We start from the raw sequence: 22,160 nt of genomic DNA on the forward strand, positions 1-22,160 counted from the left end.
TCTCTCTCTCTCTCTCTCTCTCTCCCTTCCCTCTCTAAAAATAAATAAATAAAATCTTAAAAAAAAGAGAAGAAGAGAAATAAATAGATTAAAACTATATGGACAAAAGAAGGAAACATTTATATATTATTCAAACGCGTATTTATTGGATTTCAGCTTTCATCATTATTCCTCAGAGAAATGAAGTACTCACTACACCTGTCCTCAATACTATCCCTCATGAACCAATCATAATGACAATGCCCTGAGAAAAAGAGCTGTTCTCTTTCTCTTTGGTAATACTTTTACTTCTCTCGTTGATTACCCTTCAAGAGGCAGAACCAGAACCTTTCCAGTGAGATTAAGTGCATGACTACCCACGCCTGCTCCCACACCGCACACCAAAGAGTACCGCTGAGACACCAGCACCGACACTCAGGGTGCCGTCCACGGTCTCCAGTGTAAGGGAAGGACCACATCTCATTATGTACAAAGTAGGTAAGAAGGAGTATAATTTGTTCTTTCTTCCCCTCACAACCCCTCCACTCTGCCCCCACGCCACACACCCACATTGAAACAGAATCAATAGTGTAAGGAATGCATTTCAGAAAAGGGCTTTATTGTGTGACCATCCACTACAATGTCTTCAGATATTTCAGAGCAACAGCAATAGTGCCTTTACCCTCAATTACCAAATTAATACTTAAGACAAAAATAATTTGTCCCTTCAGCAGTTATAATCATTACTTGATATTTATCTGAGTGTTAGTAACGTCCCAACACTAGCCGAGATTAAAAAGATGTGCTCCGGAGTCGGACGCCCTGGACGCAGAACATGGCTCCGCCACTGAGCACTTCTGTCACCTGAAGCAAGGGGTCTCCACTTCCCACAAGTACAAGTAGATAACAGCCCTAAATTTATTTTATTAGTTACTCTGAAAATTAAATTACATCACTCTCACATAAAATGCTCTGACAGGGCCTGGCATAAAAGATATCTCAATAAAAAAAATTACTACTATTATTATATTGTTATTAAATGCCTACTATGATCCAACCACTTTTCTAGGAACAATAGTAAGATGAATAAAATGCAATTCGTGACCTTGAAGAGCTCATAATTCTAAAAAAAGAGACTGACATGCAAATAAATAATTACAATTTATTGAGATTACTGACTATAATAAAGCTGAAGGAGAAGGCACAAAAGAAACCTACTAACATGAGCAAAGTGGGTCATTAGCATCAAAATTCTCTGGTTCATACTGAGGGGCTGGAAAGATTCAATGTTACCACTGTACTTATTTTGGCTTTAGAAACCAAATGATACAGATTTTAAATTAAATACATTAAAACAAAGATGGTGGCTCCTCCTTTATTTTAAAACCTTCCTTAAAATCACAGGTTTCACTAACTACCTTCGAATGAAGCTGATCTCTGTCCCTCACAGTGAGTTCAGGCAAGCTTTTGCCAACGTTCACTTTAAATGCGCAAGTCCAAGTGCCTGGCCTGACCAGGTCCTACGCCGTTTCATTGTGGCACACTTGTCACTCAAGCCTGATTTCCAAGGTGAAAAGACAATTATAGGTGTGTTTGGTTTTAAGGAGTCTCCATAGAAATTATGTTTGCTGCTTCTGTTAAAATCCATACTACCTAAATAACGTAGCATTTATCATAAAAACTAAAAACTGATTAGCTAAATGTCAGACTACTATACAAATAAAGGAGTATATTCACTTTTACAAGCATTTTACAATTTCCTGCAAACAAAAGCCAAAAAAAAATTTTCAAGAAGAATGTCTTTTTTCACCAGTCAACCAAAAAGAACATTTTCATCTATCATATGCAGAGTATTCCTCTGCAATGCTTGCAACATTCATAATTTAATCCATTACAGAAAATAAAAATAGAGAATTAGAACTACCTGTCAAAGGATCTAAGTACAGATGTAAGCTATTATTAACTCTACCATAAGTACAGACGTAAGCTAGTTATTATCTCTATCACAGAAACAAAGAAAATACTAAAATAGAGCACAACACATCCAGACCACTATGGAAACAGACCCTAGCTTTTAGAATAAAACCAGGCAATCTGCATCTCTAAGGTAGTTAGGCTTAATATAAAGTAAAATATTCACAAAAACTTCATACAACCTAATAAGAGACACAACCAATTTGTTTCCTATTAAAGACAAAAATATAGTATTCCAAAATGGGAGTTTAATATCTAAGGAATGTGCTTTTTTTTAGGATTTTATTTATTTATTTTTGGAGAGAGAGGAAGGGAGGGAGGAAGAAAGGGAGAGAAACATCAACGTGTGGTTGCCTCTCACGTGGCCCCCACTAGGGACCTGGCCCACAACCCAGGCATGTGCCCTGACTGGGAATTGAACCTGTAACCCTTTGGTTTGCAGCCCACATTCAATCCACTGAGCTATGCCAGCCAGGAAGAATATGTTCTTTGACAATATATTTAATCAAATGTTAATTTCTGTCCTAATTCTTTTGTTAGTATTTAACACACACTAAAAGGATATAAATTTGTTTTCATTATACTGTTAATTAAATTGTTAAATGTTTCCCTAGAGTTATGTGCAAGTAACCATTAAATGAGAAACTGCAATGTTAAAAAAAACTTTGCTATGTGGAATTATTTTAACAGATAATGATACAACAAGATTACATAATATTGGTTAGTTCAACTGAAATATGTGCATTTGCAATGAGCCTGGATAGAAACTGTTAGGCAGCTGAGCCTAACCATCAAGAAGGAAATAACAGACAAAAATTTTTTAAGTACAAAAAGAGCAATGTCAGCTTTTGACTAAATCTGTATTTAAATTTTCTGGAGCAAAAACTCTAACTCATCTCTAATTTGGTAAAATAATCATACTCATTGGTGGCAAATAATCAAAGGTCCTGTGTCTTCCAGCCCTGAGGACACACCAGAATCACCTCTGAAAAACCCGAGATGCCAAGGCACCATCCCTGGGCATTCAATCAGAACCTTCAAGGCTGAAAGATGCTGTATTTTCTAAAGTTTGAAAGGCGAGTCTCTTGGACAACAAGGGTAGAGAACCACTACATGGATTTAATTTAGATTCAACATATATTTAAAAAAAAACTATAATTTCATGAAATCTAAGAATGAACAGTTTTCAACAATACACTTAAATGCTGACTATGTGCCAAGCACTGAACTAGGGAAATATAAATGAGTAAGAATTGTATTTTTTCCCAAAAAAAGGTTATAGTAGAGAAGAAAACATATATAAACAGGTAATTATAAGACAGCAGCCTAATTTCTATGGCAGAAGGAATTACAGGCTCCTTCTATGGGATAAGACAGGAGAGACACCCAGTCGGAGAGTCAGAGATTTCCTGGAAGAATTAATGTTTGAAATAAACTTTAACAGAAGTGAAATGCAGGATCGTCCACAAGTTCAACTTTAAAGGATAACTCAATTCAGTAAATTCTTACAAGGATCCTGTGGTACCACTTACCCACCATAGCCTCAAGTTCCTGGAGGAAGCACAAATTACCCGAACAGAATTCTGGAGTTAAGTACACGATCCGGTATTTGCCTCTATAAAAACAAAACAAACGAAAAAGAAACAGGAGAGGAAATGTTACTACAATAAAGAAAACAATAACCCAATGAATTACAACTTACAACCATAATACCTGATAAATTTTTAAAAAACACATTATGCTAATTACTAAAAACTAAATGAATACTGATGTGTACATACTCGTATCCACATATGCTGTTCTTTGATTTCACTTCAGCATGTGAACATAAAAACTGGCAATGCCTGTCAGGGAGTGCTGAGCGTTAAGGTGACAGCAGAAGCTTGGTTCTGATTTCTAGCGGTCCAGACCCAAAATTACAGTGCCTGAGTTACATGATCAAGCCTGTAGTAAACCTTTTGCGTGTTAGCGATGCACCTACATACCACCCTCCTTCTGGAGAACTATAGCCCGTGTTCACACACTTCCCTACGGTGAAACCCTATGCACGCATGCTTCTCTATGCATTCTGTTCTCTTGCCCACATCCTCTTGGGCCAGGGTTAAACACAGTATGAAAATCAAGTCAATGGGTCTCTGTCCTAGAATTTGGGGGTCTGATCAAGAATCAACCAACCAGTCAGCCTCTGGAGTGGCAAGACCTGAAACGTGTAAAAAAAGGAGTTGCAAAGCAATCTTCTATTTTGTGACTAAAAAAGCTAAGAATGTTTATCTCCTTGGAGAAAACAATGAGTAAAACACATAGAGGTTATAGATAAAAAAAGAAACTACTCTAAAAAAATCTGGCAGTTTCTTAAAAAGTTAACATAGAATTACAATATGGCCCAGCAATTCCTCTCTAGGCTTATACACAAAAGCACTGAAAACATATGTTCATTTAAAAACTTGTATGTAAATGTTCTAAGTACTATTATGTTCGTAACAGCCAAAAAGTGGAAACAACCTAAATGTACATCACTAATGAACAGATAAATAAAATACGGTATGTCTATTAAATAGAATCATTCATCCATACAAGGAAATGAAGTGCCGGTAATACTGTGCTAAGTGAAAGCAGCCAGACACCAAAAGCCACACACTGTGTAAGTCCATTCAGGTGAGATGTCCAGAATGGGCAAATCACAGAGAGAGAAACTAGATTAGCTGTTACATGGGGGTAGGGAGGGAACAATGGGGACTGACTGCTTAATGGATATGGAGGTTTGGGGGACTGAGGAAAATGTTCTGGAGTTAGTAATGACAGTTGCAAAACATTCTGAATGTGCTAAAAGCCAAGGAACTGTACCCTTTAAAAATGGTTAAAATGATAAATATTAAATCACGTAAATTTACCTCAATTAGAAAATAAAACTTAAATATTTATCTACCACATGACCCAGTCATGTTTATAGCAATGAAATCAGAGCCCACGACTACACAAAGACTCGTGTTCAGCTGTACATATTCATACCACAGACATTTTGTTCCTGCATTAAGTATAACTTTTTGTGTATAAAATTCTCTCAAACATCATAGAAACCTGATCATATGATCAGAAAGCATGTAAGTTACTCACAATTTTACATCCTTTAGAATACGTTTTGACTGTGCTGATCCCAGAAAACAAGCTGAAATGTTGGACATTCTACAAGAAAACAAACACATATCCTGGAGCCATGTACACTTTACAAATATCAACTTCATTCTTAAGTGAGAAATAATAAAGAAATATAATTCTTTAAAACAATACATTCCCCTCTGCAATCCTCAGTCTTTTTGTAACTTACTAATTCGTTCAACAAATTCTTTCAAGGGCCATATTAGAAGGTAAGTTGTTAAGGAGGGTTTTTTCAAAAACATTGCAAACTGAAAGACATTTAAAATTTTTCCATAACTACAATGTAGGCTTCTGTGAATACATAGAAGCCTACATTGAGCTAAAGAGCAAGTATAACTGAAAGAGAACAGAATTTTTAAAAATGCAATTTAAATGGCAGTCTGTTTGCTTTTAAAAAAGTGTTTATTGGGACCACCTGGTGGTCTTGAATTACGGAGAACCTGAGAAAGGTTCTTTCCCCTAACATGTCATGTATTGCTTATAAAGTAACACTTATATAAAGGTGTTACTGGGAATTCGACTTTAAAATACATAATTAGAGATCCGATATGACCTTCATGGAAAGAGAGAGAAAGCTGACAAGGTGGCAATGAAAACATTACGTACCCAAGCTGGAGCACTTGGTCCTCCATCAAAGAAATAAGAGGAGAGATGACGATGCCAACCCCACCTACGTAAACAGGTGGGTACTGGAAGCACAAACTCTTCCCATAGCCTTGAAATAAAAAGAACATACTCACTGAAATGAAAACAAAGCCTCAGTATTTTGATTTCTTCTTACAATGCACTTGAATGAGATGAATGATCACTCACTATCATGCTATTGCATTGGCTAAAAAGTTCATATGGTTTTCTCCATAAAAGACACGTTTTTTTTGTTTTCACCAATAACTTTATTGATTTGGGTATTTTCAGTATGTTGGCCTTCTCCCACATGGTATAACAATGATTGTTCTCAGTTAATGTCTCAATTTGATCATTATCAATTTCAACTGGTCTACCCAACCATGGAGCATTGTCCAGCAATAAATTTCCAGTACAAAACTTTGCAAACTGCTTTCAACAAGTTTCATCAGTTACAGAACTTTCTCCATACAATGCAAAAATCTTTTCTGTGTGTTGCAGTTGCATTTTTACCTTTTTTGAATAAAGATAATATGCCAAAAATGTTGTGTATTTTCTTCCCTTTTCGATATTAAAATGGCTACACAAAAACTCACCAATTTTTTCCTTCACTTTACTAAGTATATTTTATTGATTATGCTATTAGAGTTGCCCCATTCTTTTTTTCTCCCCTTTATGCCCCTCTTCCCAGTACCCTCCTTTGCTACAGCATTCCCCCCTAGTTCACATCCATGGGTCATATGCATAAGTTCTCTGGCTTCTCCATTTCCTATACTATTCTTAACATTCCCCTGTCTATTTTGTACCTACCAATTATGCTTCTTACTCCCTGTACCTTTTCGCCCTCTCTCCCCTTTACCTCCCCACTGATAACCTCCCATGTGATCTCCATTCTATGATTCTGTTCCTGTTCTAGCTGTTTGCTTAGTTTGTTTTTCTTTTTATATTTTTAAGTTCAGTTGTGGATAGTTGTGAGTTTGTTGTCATTTTATTGCTCATAGTTTTGATCTTCTTTTTCTTAGATATGTCCTTTTAACACTTCATATAACAAGGGCTTGGTGATGATGAACTCCTTTAACTTGACCTTATCTGGGAAGCACTTCATTTGCCCTTCCATTCTAAATGAAAGCTTTGCTGGATAGAGTAATCTTGGACATAGGTTGTTGGTTTTCATGACTTTGAATACTTCTTTCCAGCCCCTTCTTACCTGTAAGGTTTCTTTTTGAGAAGTCAGTTGATAGTCTTATGGGAACTCCTTTGTAGGTAAATATATCTTATTTTCTCTTGCTACTAAATTTTAAGATTCTCTCTTTATCTTTAATCTTGGGTAATATAATTATGATGTGTCTTGGCATGTTCCTCTTTGGGTCCAACTTCTTTGGAACTGTCTGGGCTTCCTGAACTTGCATGTCTATTTCCTTTGCCAAAATGGGGAAGTTTTCCTTCATTATTTTCTCAAATAAGTTTTCAATTTCTTGCTCTTCCTCTTCTCCTTCTGGTAGCCCTATGACTCGGATGTTGGAATGTTTAAAGTTGTCCCAGAGGTTCCTCAGCCTCTCAGTTTTTTGAATTCTTATTTCTTCATTCTGTTCTGGTTGAATGTTTAATTTCTTCCTTTTGTTCCAAATCATTGATTTGACTCCCAGTTTCTTTCCCTTCACTAATGGTTCCCTGTGGATTTTTCTTTATTTCACTTTGTATAGCCTTCACTTCCTCCTCTATTTTGTGACCATGCTCAATCATTTCTGGGAGCATCCTGGTTACCAGTGTTTTGAACTCTGTACAAAGCACTGGACCATATTTCAGCCATATTTCTTTGTCTTGGCACACCAGTCTGGATGAATATTTCTTCTTTAACTCTTTGGTTGTCAGACTTCCATGCAGTTCAATTTTCTGGCAGTTCTGGTTGTTTTCTGGTTTTAAATTGGTTGTTTCCTTCTTTTGTTTGTGCAAGGGGAAAAGTGTATCTACCTACCCCTCCCTCCATCTTGGCCAGAACCTGACAAGCCTTTTTTAAATGCATGCTGATAGGACAGCTGTCACAATACAATCTAACAAAATTATTTTGAATAAAGTTAAAGAAACTAAAAGCACTACTGGAGCCATTATAAAAAAAACAAATAAACTTTATATCTTTGTAAGAGCTAATTCATGCATAAATTTAAGCATCTACTCTCAGTTCCCTCTCTTCTGTATTTTACACCATCTGTATTTGTACAGCTGTCCCTGATACCCACAGGGCATATGTTCTAAGACCACCAATGGAGGCCTGATGCCATGGATAATACCAAACCCGATACATACAAATCTATGATAAAGTTTACTTTGTAAATTAGGCACAGTAAGAGATCAACAATAAGTAATAATGAAGTAGAACTATTATAACAATATACTGTAATTAAAGTTATGTGAACACAGTCTGTCTCTCAAGATATCTTACTGTAATGCACTCACTCATTTACTTAAAGGAAGCACTTGCAGCTTCACTCTGGCATATCCAAATTGCCAGCATCACTACTCTTGCACCTTGGGGCCATTATTAAGTAGAATAAGGGTGACTTGAACACAAGCTCTGCGACACTGTAACAGCAGTTCTGATAACAGAGACAGCCACTGAGTGACTAACGTGTGGGGGAGCATCTATGGCATGGATGCACGTCCTGGGCAGGACAGAATGGGGCTGAGAAGATTTCATCTCACTACTCAGAATGGTGAGCATTTTAAAACCTATGAATTATTTGCTTCTGGAACTTTCCATGTAATATTTCAGACCATGGTTGACAATGGGTAACTGAAACCACAGAAAGTGAAACTGTGGATAAGGGGCAACTACTGTACTTGTATTTTGAGAGTTTAATGAAAGATCAGGCATTTAAAAACCTTGAAGTATTTTTTAAAAGATTAGGTTATTTGCTTAAGTACAACTTACCAGTTGCCATGACAACAACATTATCTCTTCGTTCCTCCAGTACAGAATGAATCACTTTCCACTGAACCCTAGAAAACGAAAACGCAAAAGGCTGTTTTGTTTTACTAACAAGAAACCCAGAGGACAAATTGAAAGCCATTTAATTTTTCTACTTCCTCTAATAAAAATTCTTTTACATTCTTGAGTTTCAATATAAAAATGTACGAACCCTAGATAGAACTCTAAATTTAGGCTACATGGATGTACGCATGTGCACTTAAGATTTGCAAATGTATATACACTTAAGGTTTGACCATTTCCTAGTATGTAAATTTTATACCAATAAATAAATAAATATTTTACTATAGTTAATTATTTATATGCCAAAGTATTTCTGAAGAAGTGTAATGATGTCTAAAATTGATCTTGAGATGCTTTTTAAAAACTGGATTAAGGAATAGGTAGAGGGATGATCAATGAATGTGTTATTATGTATAGCAAAATGTTGAATATACAGGTATTCATAGTAAAAATATTCTTTCAACTTCACTGTTTATCTCCAAACATTTGTTTAATAAAACACTGAGGGAAAAACCAATTGGAAAGGTATGCTGCTAACAACCTATTCTTCCTTATCTGAATGCTGGTTACACAGGGGACCTCATTTGGGAAAATTCACTGATGTGTATTGTACATTTATGTACACTTTGCTGTATGTAGGACAAAGTTAATTTTTAAAAAAATTTTAAGACCAAAGGGAAAGAAGAAATAAATGCCTCCATGGATTAAAGTTTAAGTTCCCAGACAAGGAAAAAAAATCCAATCTAGATATCTACATTCTTATTAGTTTCATTCAAATGTATTTGTTCCTCATCTTATATTAATACTTGTAAATGTATCCACTTAGATGTAAATATATTTGAATTATATTAAAAATGGTAATATTATCACTGTTCTTCAAACTGTTGTCTTATGAATTTCTCTTATATCAGCATGCTTTGAACAATAAAATATACAGAATGGGCACATAGATACCTATTTAATGAAAAACAAGTCAGCATTAAATTACAATTCATTTACTAATGTATTTAAAGTAGTTTCTATCCAGAACTCTCTATGGTAAGAAAAACCATTTTTCTTTGCTACAAAAATAATTTACAGACATGAGTTTTATGTAAATATTACTTCAAACTAACTTTGTAGTCACAGAAAATACAATGTAACACATCTAAACCATAGTGAAATTGTGTGGTTTCTGTGAAGTGGGTGGATTATTTGCCTATTTCCCCTTGTGAAGAAAAGAATAATATGCAATTCAATTAACTGAGAATATACTCACGGCTTGAACCTGGAATGGCCGAAGTAAGACTTGAGGCAAATAATTTGCTCTGCATTTGGTCCTGGTATCGAAGGGTCTTAAAATAAAATAAAATGGGTACTTATGTTAACATAGAAGTACATGTAGTGTGAGGGAATAAAAGTTTTATTTCATTGGCTTCTTATAAAGACTAGAGGGGTAGATCCAAAGGTTACTACTATTTTCTGACTTTTAAATCCAACCACTTTGGCCCTCTCGGCGCCAGTCACGACTCTGACTAAACGCTTTGGTAATGACCTAATTCTAAGGATTAGAACTTTGTTGTGGTTCATACTTTGCCAGCATTTAAAAAAAAAAAAAGGTGTTTTGGTATTTGCTGAGCTTCTAAAAATTAACATGAGACCCAACCATGGCAAGTAATATACCAATGCAAATTTTATAACATACCCAACTTTCAACTAATGGTATAATCAGAATTACATTACAATCACCAATGAAATCCATAGATAAAATCTTTCTCTTACTTATAACTCCACCAAATCTTTCACCCAAATTCTAACAGCATAGCACAAGGAAGGTATGTTAAATTTACTCAGCTGATTTTCATTTTCTACTCAGGTTGCAGGGTTCACAAGTGGCCAAGAAAGAGCAACGCAAAGAATCAACATAATTCACCTCTAAACAAATAAAAATTCATCATTATAATTCTCAGCTTTAACAATTCTATATAGAAAATTAAATTGATTTGGAGATGTCATATGTGTACTTAATACAAGAAAACAAGTGGGGAAACATTTTTTTAACATCTTCATGTACTCCTCACCTGCAAAATATACTTTAGATTTCCACTTTATAACACTGATGAAACTTGGCTCTAGAGAGAGTTCTACTTCATGAGAAGACACCATAGTTTGCTACAATATTCTATTCTATTATTTCCATTTAAATAACAGGAGGTTCACTTAGTGGACTCTTTACTATAGTTAGCATATACAGTATGGAAATTGGGCTATTTTGCTATTTTAACATTGTGCCACTTATTTTAATAAGCTCCTGCAAAACAGACATTATATATCTATGCTATTTATAATAATGTCTAATACCAGTAATTAATGATTCTTTACTAATGATTTTATAATTTTGACAAACAAAACATAAAATTTGGGATGAAAAGTTTCACATCACCACACTCACCAAATGACACAGAACTTTCATTACTCTGCTTTTACAAATAACACAACAGTGCTTTACAATACCGAAAAACTAAGGACTTCATGACAAGTTTAGAGGACCTAATTAACTACATGCCACAAAATCCTTGACTTCCAAAATGTTTAAAAACTGAACCCTAAATTTAAAGTCAGTGGTAGGTATCAGAGGTGGGTCATTTCAAACACAGTACAGTGCTTACCTCCATTATCTTCTTCCTCCTCTTCAATAGCTTCATCCTCATCTTCATCTTCATCTTCATCTTCTTTAAAAGAATCGTCCAGATTTCTTTCCACTTCTGTGCATTTTGAATAAGTTGGATCGACTGTGCCCCTGTTTAGGTTTTCTAAAGACTGAAAGTTTAAAAATAATTTTAAAAGCAAAATCATTGACAGTGCCGTATCTTTTTCACCAAACACAAAAAGCATATTATTAACAGAGCCTACAATTTTGTTCAAATCTGACAGATGAGCAAGCAAAACCACAAAAGGACATGTGTGCTCCAGTTTAAATACGTGCTCAAAACTGGCTGCTAAGGCACAAGGCCAAAGCTGGAATACTTCTGGCACACGCAGGGGTCATGAATAGCATATAATGAAATATGCCAAGGGAGAGTTATCATAAATTTTGAGGTTAGATAATTTAAAACATTCTTTCTTTATCATACTTCAATGTTTTCACTTCCCAAGTGGTAGATGCAGATTTTAATGTTATTTTTGCAATGAGTTTCTCTATATCACACATCAGTCACAGTCTTTTAAAGTAAGCATATGGTTTAAATTATAAGTAAACAATAAATGTGTTTTGGGAATTGTTAAAACAACAAAAAGATTCAAATAATTTAAGAAATATTATAAATGTGAAATAAAGTTTTTTGCTTTTATTTTTTTCTGACAATATCTGATTTTCCTCCTTGAATGAAGATTAGCTACTTAAAGAACCTTAGGGTATTCCAAAATTGTATCATTTGTAAAATTTTTTACTGAGAAGTGACAGAAAGAAATATTAAACCACAGTTCCTATTTTCTCTTTTTATTAAAACCTCCATTTAATAAATTTGACTTCACATTTTTTTAAAAAAATGTATTCATTTCAGATCTGGAAAAGGAAAATAAAGTTCTGTTTCTGATTATTTATTCAAGTTAACAAACATACTTCAAAAGCATTTTGAAAATCAACTTGTCTCACATGGTTATCCAGGTCGCCTTCTAAGAGGTTCGATATATAATATGTTTGTAGAAGTCCACAAGTATACCATAAATGTACTACCTAAATAGCACTCCTCAGAGAAATGGTTAACCAATAAAGGAATATAATTTAGCATTTATTTACTATTATTACTATTCACTAATCTTTATTAAACACTTACAGAATGCCAGGCTCTACTAAGCTCTTCAAAAGTACCACGTTAAGTAATAATTACAATTGTTAACTGAGCATCAAAGAGGCTAGGAAACGTGCTCCGAGTCACACAGCGAATAAATGGAGAAGCTGGGGTTAGAATGCATCTGCAAATTCAGACTCCACACTCCTAATCACTACCCACTACTTTGTCTCAAAACTAAAGAATCAGGAACCTAATCTCATTTCATTCAAAAAAAATCACATTGACCTAAAAAGATTAGGAATAAAAAATATGCATAACTATGAACTTCTATATATGAATTTTCACTTAATTTGCCTAATTAATCTAGACTTTCCATTCTTATTGCCCATCCTTGGTTCACAGGACCTGACAAAGAAACTGGAAGTTGGGTTAATATATAGAAAATAAATAAATTACAAAGAAAATAATTTCATTTGATAACAGGGGAAAATGCAAACATTTAAACATGAGAAAATTATACACAATAAATATAAAAAATTCATAGTATATAAAACCGAATAAAGAAAAAAGGAAACTGAATGTAAAAAAAGAAAACTTCCAAATAAAAAGCAATACACATGAATGGGAAGAAAGGGAAACCTATTTCAGTAATGGAGAGCTGAATCACAACCCTCAGTATAGGAAAAGATTAGAAGATTAAAAGAAAGTGATCTAAAAAGGAACACAGAAAACATATTAGTATGTTTTCTAGTTTATAAAAATTAGTATACTACTACTAAAACATTATTCATAGACCATATAAAAATATAAAGAATGATGAATTGGAAAACAAAATCTAGGTTTACATAACTGATAGCAATCTCATTGTGTGAGACCAGTGTAGAATTAGGTAATATTTTACTTAATTAAATGACCTTTAGAAAGAACTGGAAGTAATCTTCCATAATGTTAAACATACCTTAAGCATCTCCATTTCTAAATCTTCATCACTTTCAATTATATAAGATGTATCTTCTTCATTGTCCTTGGAGGATAAATAAAAGGATGTCAAACATTAATTTCCAGTATAATTGACTCCATACCCTCTTTTCTACAAAATAGATAAATATATAACACATATTTTTGTTTATATGATAATAAGATAGAAAGAAGGGAAAGAGGGTGGCAGGGAGAAAGAAAAAAGGAGTAGTAAACATAAAGAAACAAAGACACAAATAAAAAGAGAAAGAAAAATATACAACTGGAAAGATGAAGAAGATAAACAGACTTGAAATAAAGCCCACACTCTAAATGAGAATACAAAGTGCCAAGTTCAACTATCATTAAACAATGCCAATCTGTGCTTCCCAAACTTTTTGAGTACAAGAACCTCTTTACGCGCTTGAAAAAATTCTCTACAAAGCCAGGAATGATAGCTGTTCTTATCTACCCACTTATTTTTTAAAAGTTCAAAAAGTACTCTGATTATTAAAATATCTTTAAATAAATCAATATTTTACAATAGCATCTACATATATTTGAAAAAGAGTGTCAGTAAGGTATTTATTTAACTATCGCTGACACTTAGGTACGAGGAACCTTTACAAAACTTTGGCAGTCCCCCGGAAGCATGTGCCCAACACCACGGGAAACTGCACTGAGAAATATAGAAGAAAGACTGCCCAAAATGTCTACTCTTTAAATTGTAAGTAGGAGAAAAAAATTGACTCCATACCCTCTTTAATTAACCTGAAAATATTAAGCTTTAAAAAACAAGTTTAAAATTAGATTTATACAAGGAGAAAAAATCTTTTACTTTTTAAATGGGGTCTTTCATGGATAAAGAAAAAATGCTAATAATTACTAAACCATATAAATGGTAATAATTAGGGTAAACGTCAGTCAGATCATGAAACCCTGATCATAATCCTGTGTCATCATATGAAACATCATTTTATTTTTAAAGTGTACACATGATAGGAGATTTCCAAGAAATTAAAGGTAGAAAATTTTTCCCTTTGAGACAGTATGGGTGGACCTGGAGAACATTAAGCTAAGTGAAATAAGCCAGCCAGAGAAAGACAAATACCATATGATTTCATTCATATGTGGAACCTAATGAACAAACTGAACTAACAGGCAAAACAGACTCATAGCTGGAGAGCAGGATGACAGCCGGGGTTGAGGGGGTTGGGGGGGGGGTGGAACAGAAAAGAAGAAAACGAGACAACACATGGCCAACAATGTGGTGATGGAAGGGTGGGGGTGCCGGGAGGGTGGGTGTAGATGGAAGAGGGTATAGCAGGGATAAATGGTAATGGAAAAAATACAATAAAAATAAACTAATTAAATAAAATTAATTACATGTCACACAGATGTTAGCAAAAGATATTTCCTAAAAACGGAATCTGTTTTACAAACCATTGATATGAGAATTATTTGAAAACAATTTTAAAATAAAATGCATTCACATATTGATAGAAGTGATTGCTAATTATTGGCCAAAATATAGAGAATTCTTCAAGTACTGAGACTTTGCCATTAGAAAACTGAGGGGGACATAACCCTATTAAACTACTTTTAAATCTAATTTCTAAAAGTTTAGAACAGGTTTGTAAAGAAAAATGCATAAAATTCTACTGAATGTGCACATCATAGGTAATTTTTTAAACTAATGAAAAGTGAATGAGATAAAACTACAAGGCTGTATAACATCTCTTTTTATGATCTGTCTTTACAATAAAAGAAATATAATGATTCCTCTAATACAACTTCATTATTTCAAAAAATACACTTAACTTAGCCAGGAGAAAAACAAAATCTCACAAATTAAACCAATCTAATCAGAACATAATAATTAGAAATCTAAACATGAAGTTGAGAGAAAATATAGAATGTTTAATAATAATCTATCAAGAAAAAAACATAGATTACCGGCTCTCCCAATGACAGCAAGGTTAGTGTCGAGCAAAAGCAATAATTTATTATAAACCCTCTTACTATAACAAGTAAAGAATATCTGTATGAGGAAATCAATCTATTCCCCAAAGTAAAGTTTGGAAGAGTAAATACTAGTAGATATGTAGGGAATCCAAAAAAGAAAGTAAAAATATTTATTAGATAAAAGGCAGGAGTAATGCAAAAATAGCAAATTACAATAAATATATATTGACACTATAAAATGTATCCACATGAAACTATAAGATGCTGCTTATTATAGTAAATTGGGAGTGGCAAAATATGGCTCACAAGCCAAACCCAGCCCACTTTTTGTTTCTATAAAGTTTTACTGATACACAGACAAGCTGATTTGTTTATGCTTGTCTATACCTGCTTTCACACTAAATTGGCAGAATTTAGTAGTTAACAACAGAGACTGTGTGGTCTACAAAGCCAACAATTTTTACTATGTGCCCCTTACATAAAAAACCAGCCAACCCCTACGGCTGAATGAAAACTGTTTTCCCTTTACTTAGTACCTCAGAGTTGCAGGTAACATCATTAAGATGTTTTTCTTGAGCCTGCTGTTCCAAAACTTGGAGTTCATATTCTGTAATATCTAACGACATCAAACACATTCCTTCTGCATTCTCTTTCAACATATTGTCTTCCAGTCCATCTTCAAAGCCGTCTTCTTGTTTCACTTCATTTGCAAGCATATTTTCTCCATTGTGCATAAATAAATTATCAAATGCTGGGTCCCATATCTCCTCTTTAACTTCAGGAAAAGCTTTATTTTCTGTAATTTGTTTTTGTTGCACTCCACCAGCAGCTGGGCCTTCCAAAGGCAGCGAGTTAAAATCACTGCTGGGCCTCAGGTCAGTCTCTGCAGAACCGAGTATTGCCTTCCTCAGTGAACGCAGATTTTCTGAAATATCCTTCAATAGTAGAGAAACCCTAAAAAAAATTAAGAGAAGTTAATTTAACTTTAACTACATCAACTATAGAGATAATATGTTAATGCTTTTGAATGGGTAGAAACTTTCTAAACTGACTTTACTTCAAGGACACATTGTTTTGTTTTATTTTTCACTTACACACTAGATTAAATTTGTTCCTCATTCCCTAGTGCCCACTATATGCTTACAGCTGGTAGACTACTCCCTAATACAGCAATGCATCTCTGCACTCAACAGTTGACTTATATGCTTATTAAGTGCAGCAGTATTTGGTCCCATGGTAAATGTTCACGCCAGCCATACTTTTTATGCTACTTAATTTAATTAAATGTAAATCAAATCAATGATACATAACCACTAAAAAAAAACACTATTTCACTGAATTTTAAGTTGAACATGTGATATGGAAAGACTTAGCAAATTTCCTCTTAAAAAAAAAGTTCTGTCTGATTACAGTTCAAATCACTATAACAGTTTGGAGGAATAATCTTAGGACTCTGTATTAAGTTTGCTTCAAATGTCTTAAGTTTTCATCCATTTTAAAGAAACTGAAACTGGAAATTGTAGATGATATGTATGGGTGTGTTTAAACAAGAAACATTCTGCAAAACTCCACACATCAGGCCTATATTTAATGAAAAAGTCGTGATGTATATCAAAAGATTATAAACACATATACCTTAATATGTGTTTAAATACCTTAAATTAAAAGAAAATTTTTATGATCTGAAATGAACTGAATTTCTTAACTTCTTAAATATAGTTGCTAATATAACATTTTAATTAAGTGACTTTAAATAGCTACATTAAAACCAAACCTGATTAACTAAATAGGAAAACCACAGCTAGACTGGAAATTGAGGCACACTATCTTATCAATTGGTTATAGGGCTTATTCCAGCAAATTTTAGTTACTTCATAAAAATAGAAATGAAAAGGAGAAAAAGGAATATGTTGAGAAAAGACATATTTTACTGTTTAATGCTTTTGCTTAGCTCTTCCAATTTTTCTGTATTAAAATCAATCCTTAATAAAATCTGACATGACATAATTTTATTAAATCCATTGAGGTGGCACTGGTTCATAAGACTGTGTAACTCCGAAGGGAACAGTCCCGTGAGACATCATCTGTACGCTGCACTGTGTGTGCACCACTCAAAGTCGAGCCTCCTTCCGTCGCCACATGTTTGACCCCATTCACCCTCTTCTATCTCCCGCACCACCCTCCCCTCTGGTAACCACCACACTGTTGTCTGTGTCTACGAGTTTTTGTTTGTTTATTTGTTCATTTGCTGCTTTCTGGTTTACACCCCACATATGAGTGAAATCATATGGTCAAAGTGACAAGAATCAAAACAGCCTGCTTTGGCAGAAGAACAGACACACAGGCCAATGGAAAAGAATTGGTAGCCCAGAAATAAAACCATATATATAATGGCAAATAATTTTTGATAAAGGAGCCAAAAACATACAATGGAGAAAAAAAAAAGCCTCTTCAAGAAATGATGCTGGGAAAAACTAGAAAACCACATATGAAAAAATGAAACTAAACTATTCATTACCATACACAAAAATTAACTCAAAGTGGATCAGAGACCTAAACAAAAGACCTGAAACATGAAATACATGGAAGAAAGCATAGGCACTAAACTTACGAACCTTGGTTTTAGAGATAACTTTGTGAATTTGACTTCAAAGGCAATGGAAGTCAAAGCAACAATAAATGAATGAGGTTGTATCAGACGAAAAAGCCTCTACGCAGCAAAGGAAACCATCAACCACACCAACAGGAAACCAACCAAATGGGAGGAGATATTTGTAAACAATTCTCCCGATAAGGCACTAACATCCAAAATACATACAGAACTCATATAACTCAATAACAAAAAAATATAATCCAATTTAAAAATGGGAGAGGACCTGAACAGACTCTTCTCCCAGGAAGACCCACAAATGGCCAACAGATACACGCAAAGATGCTCAGTTTCACTAGCTAAGAGAGGAATGCAAATCAAAACCACAATGGCATGCCAACTCACACCTGTTAGAATGGTTATTATCAAATAAAACAAGAAACAACAAGTGCTGGAGAGGCTATGGGGAAAATGAAACCTTCATACACTGCTGGTGCGAATGTAAATTGGTACAGACACTATGGAAGACTGTATGAAGGATCCTCCAAAAATTAATAGAGCTACTATAGTAGATACCCTTTTCTGGGTATCTACCCCAAAATTTTGAAAACACTTATCCGTAAAGATACACGTACTCCCATGTTCATTGCAGCATTATTCACAGTGGTCAAGGCATGGCAACAACCTACAGGTCCTCCCATGGATGACTGCATCGAAAGATGCGGTGCACACACACAGTGGAATACTATACTACTCAGCCATAATAAAAGATGAAATACTGCCATTTGCAACAATATGGATGGGTCTAGGGTGTCCAACCTTTTGGCATCTCTAGGCCACATTGGAAGAAGAGGAGTTGTCCTGGGCCACACATTACAAACATCACAACACGTAATCACAAAACCATCTCATGATGTTTTAAGTAAATTTATGATTTTGTGTTGGGCCACATTCATGCAATCCTGGGCTGCATGCGGCCTGCAGGCCGCGGGTTGGACACCCTGAGAGAGAATATCATACTAAGTGAAGTCAGACTGGCATGACTTTCGAAGTTCTATATTGATGATTCAAATAAAGATTTGATCATTCATGGGAATAAACTATCAAAAGTCCTGAGTTATATAGAGTTTTTTAAAATTTTTTATTGACTGATTTTTTTGAAAGAGAGAGAGAAATATCAATTTGTTGCTTCACTTATTTATGCATTCATTGTTCGATTCTTGCTGACCAGGAATCAAATCCTCAACCCTGGCATATCAGAACAATATCTAACCAACTGAGCTACCCAGCCAGGTCTCTTTCATGAGTTATTTTCATACTGAAAACAGCACCATTACCAATACTCCAAAGTTGAGCTCAAGCTTAAGTTGACCAAGTCTACATCAAAAAACCAAAAGCAAAATTAAATTCAAACCTAAAAGCTCACTAATTCTAACACTCTAAAAGTCTTCAAACCTTATTTTAATACAACTACAAGAACTGTATGTAAATACATTAGGGAAACAGGTATGTGCCCCAGTGTAATTGTTAAATGCAGAGGGAATGCTGTGACATATAAACAGAGCAACAGTGGCACACAGACTGATTGACAAGACCGTAAGGACTCATTTATTCCATGCTAACACCAGAGCATAGCACGTTTCATGTAAGGTAACTATTTACTCTGAATACATCAAAAGCTGCCCTGCCTTCTTCAATAATGAATAGTGTACTTTTCCTTCCTTCACAGGATTGTTATTACGTATTAGCAGCCTGCAGACAACCTCAGCACCCAGCAAAATGTCAAGTGCCTGAGAGCAATACAACAGATAAGTACTGAATGTAAATCAAAGATTAAGCAGTACTGTACAACCTGATACTTTCCCATGTCCCTGAAGCATAAAGTTGTTCCCTCCTGTAACAAACCTCACACTGCTCTATTTCAAGAGTTTTTAAATTGTATCATTTTGTCCTCTCCTTCAGAGACAGCCAACTGCAACTTCCAGCTCTGGTCCTGTGCATAACATTCCTTATCTATCCCTGGTTTTCACTGTAACTGGATATCCAAGATCGTTAAACCCTATCTATAAACAAAGAGCAAATACGCTCCAACTGCAGCCTCATGCACTCCACTGCAAATACAGTTAAGTGAGCCTGAATTCATGTTCACGTTCATGGTATTTTGGCTGTTCAAAGGCCTTTTTTGTTCCCTCCTGGTTCTGAAGTACAATCTAGATATACTAGGTAGTACCATAGAGTTGTTACAAACAGCATTAAATTAGAAATTTAACTAGTTCTCGCCTTGACACTAAAACTTTACAAGATCTCTCTTTCCTAAAAATGAATCCAGTATTTTCCATTCTCAGGTTTTAAGGAAATCTATTTAGCTTTGGCATTACAAAAAGCATTCACAGATATTTTAATTATTAGAGCAAAAATACAAAATGCATATAAACATCATATAAATAGTGATTTTTCTTCTTTTATGGAGGGAAAAATGTAAAAATGGATAAGAAACAGTTTTATTGGCATCCTTCCCCATTTGAGAGGTGCATCTTTCAGAAATTCTCCAAGTTACATAAAGACTACTTAAACAAATTGTTAGGGGGAAAATGACTTTGAAAAAAGAACTGTATTTCTATATCATATTTTGAAATCTCTCAATGAAAATATATCATAAATCTTACCCAACAAAGAATACATTAACATTCATTTTGTCAGAGTCAGAATTCTACTTTAACTAACTGCTGCATGCTTCCACAAAGTGTCCTTCAGCAGAGGCTGGGATGAAGAAGGTGTTGTACCTATATGCAGTGGAATACTACTCAGCCGTTAAAAAGGTGAAGTACTGCCATTCACAACGACAGGGATGGATCATGAGAATGTTCAGCTAAGTGAAATAAATCAGTCAGGAAAAAAAGCCAAGAACCATATGATTTCCACTCATACGTGGGAAATGAAACTGAAACTCAGAGACACAGAAAGACAGCAGCCAGGCAGTTAACAGAGGGAAGGGTCGGGAGGTAGTAAAGGGTAAAGGGGCCAAACACATGGTGACGGAAGACGATCTGACTGTGGGTGATGGGCACACATGCAATACACAGATCACGGGTCACAGAAATTACACCCGAAACCTACATGACCCCATGAGCCAATGCCGCCACCATAAATTCAATTTTTTAAAAAAAGAATTCTATTTTAACTAAGCCCTTCATATTTCTACAAAGCATCTTTGCCTCAAAATAACAATGCCACATTGTAATCATTCACTGTTCAAGAACAATCCTGCTTCTGGAGATTGAACAGCAAAGTCATTTAGCAATTAAGACTAGGGCAAGGCCTGGCTTCAGAAGGAGCCGGCTACGCAGCTGCAGTCCGCAGTGCCACGTCTGCCACAGTGCACGGAGTAGGCAGAACTCTCCCGTGACAGTCAGGCAGCTGAAAAATGAAGCTAGCTACTAGGATAAAAGTTTTTTATTTTAGATTTCTTATTTCGTCTATTTGTAGATTTTTTATTTACAGAATTCTTTACTGATTTCAAGTGACCAAACGAAATACAATTAAATAAAAGATGCTCAAAAACACAAAGAAAAAGACAACTTTGAATTTTAAATATTTTCCTCCACATGGACTTATGAATTGTATTTTGTTTTGTTTCATAAAAAAAGCAGACAGAAAAGCCTGAAACCTTTTGATGCATAATTCAACAACTGGAAAGATATTTCTCAAATGTATACGTCTATATGTATGCATATATCCAAGCACATTTATATGAATCTTCCTTAATGAACAATGATTTCTCACAGATAGCAAAATGCAGTAAGAACAAATAGACTGATAAGGAAAGACAAAAAGATGACACTTCACCTCTGCGGATTTTCCAGTTTTCTGACAGCGTCAGGAAGATGCTTAGTCAGACCCACCATCTCCTCAGACATTGCTGTCAATTGTGTCCTCACAGTGCTAGGTGTTACTTCTTCCTCTGGGGGGGGAAAAGAATCAATATTAATTTGTAAACCACAGAACAGAGATGTCTAGTTAGCCATTTATTTAAACAGCATTAGGACTCACATTTTTATTTTCTTCCTTTAAATAAATTGCAACAAAAAGACTTCCTTATCCTATTTCCAAATCACTTGTCACTTTACTTCCCTTTCAAATTTTTGCTATTTAA

At 34.7% G+C, this 22,160-nt stretch overlaps 1 protein-coding gene across 3 annotated transcripts in view; it reads right to left on the bottom strand.

The window, feature by feature from the left end:
* WRN (WRN RecQ like helicase) overlaps nt 1-22,160 on the bottom strand; it is a 122,648-nt gene that overhangs the window by 60,147 nt on the left and 40,341 nt on the right. For all 3 annotated transcript variants that reach the window (XM_045821508.1, XM_045821506.1, XM_045821507.1), the window contains 9 exons: nt 21,854-21,968; nt 15,954-16,371; nt 13,454-13,519; nt 11,371-11,521; nt 9,981-10,056; nt 8,663-8,730; nt 5,716-5,824; nt 5,068-5,136; nt 3,486-3,568 (listed from right to left, as the gene is read on the bottom strand). In XM_045821508.1, the coding sequence (XP_045677464.1) occupies nt 3,486-3,568; nt 5,068-5,136; nt 5,716-5,824; nt 8,663-8,730; nt 9,981-10,056; nt 11,371-11,521; nt 13,454-13,519; nt 15,954-16,371; nt 21,854-21,968 (1,155 nt within the window). The remainder of the gene's footprint in view (nt 1-3,485; nt 3,569-5,067; nt 5,137-5,715; nt 5,825-8,662; nt 8,731-9,980; nt 10,057-11,370; nt 11,522-13,453; nt 13,520-15,953; nt 16,372-21,853; nt 21,969-22,160) is intronic.

This window comes from Phyllostomus hastatus, unplaced genomic scaffold (assembly GCF_019186645.2).
Source record: "Phyllostomus hastatus isolate PE091 unplaced genomic scaffold, TTU_PhHast_1.1 phas_scaffold_46, whole genome shotgun sequence".
NCBI lineage: Eukaryota > Metazoa > Chordata > Mammalia > Chiroptera > Phyllostomidae > Phyllostomus > Phyllostomus hastatus.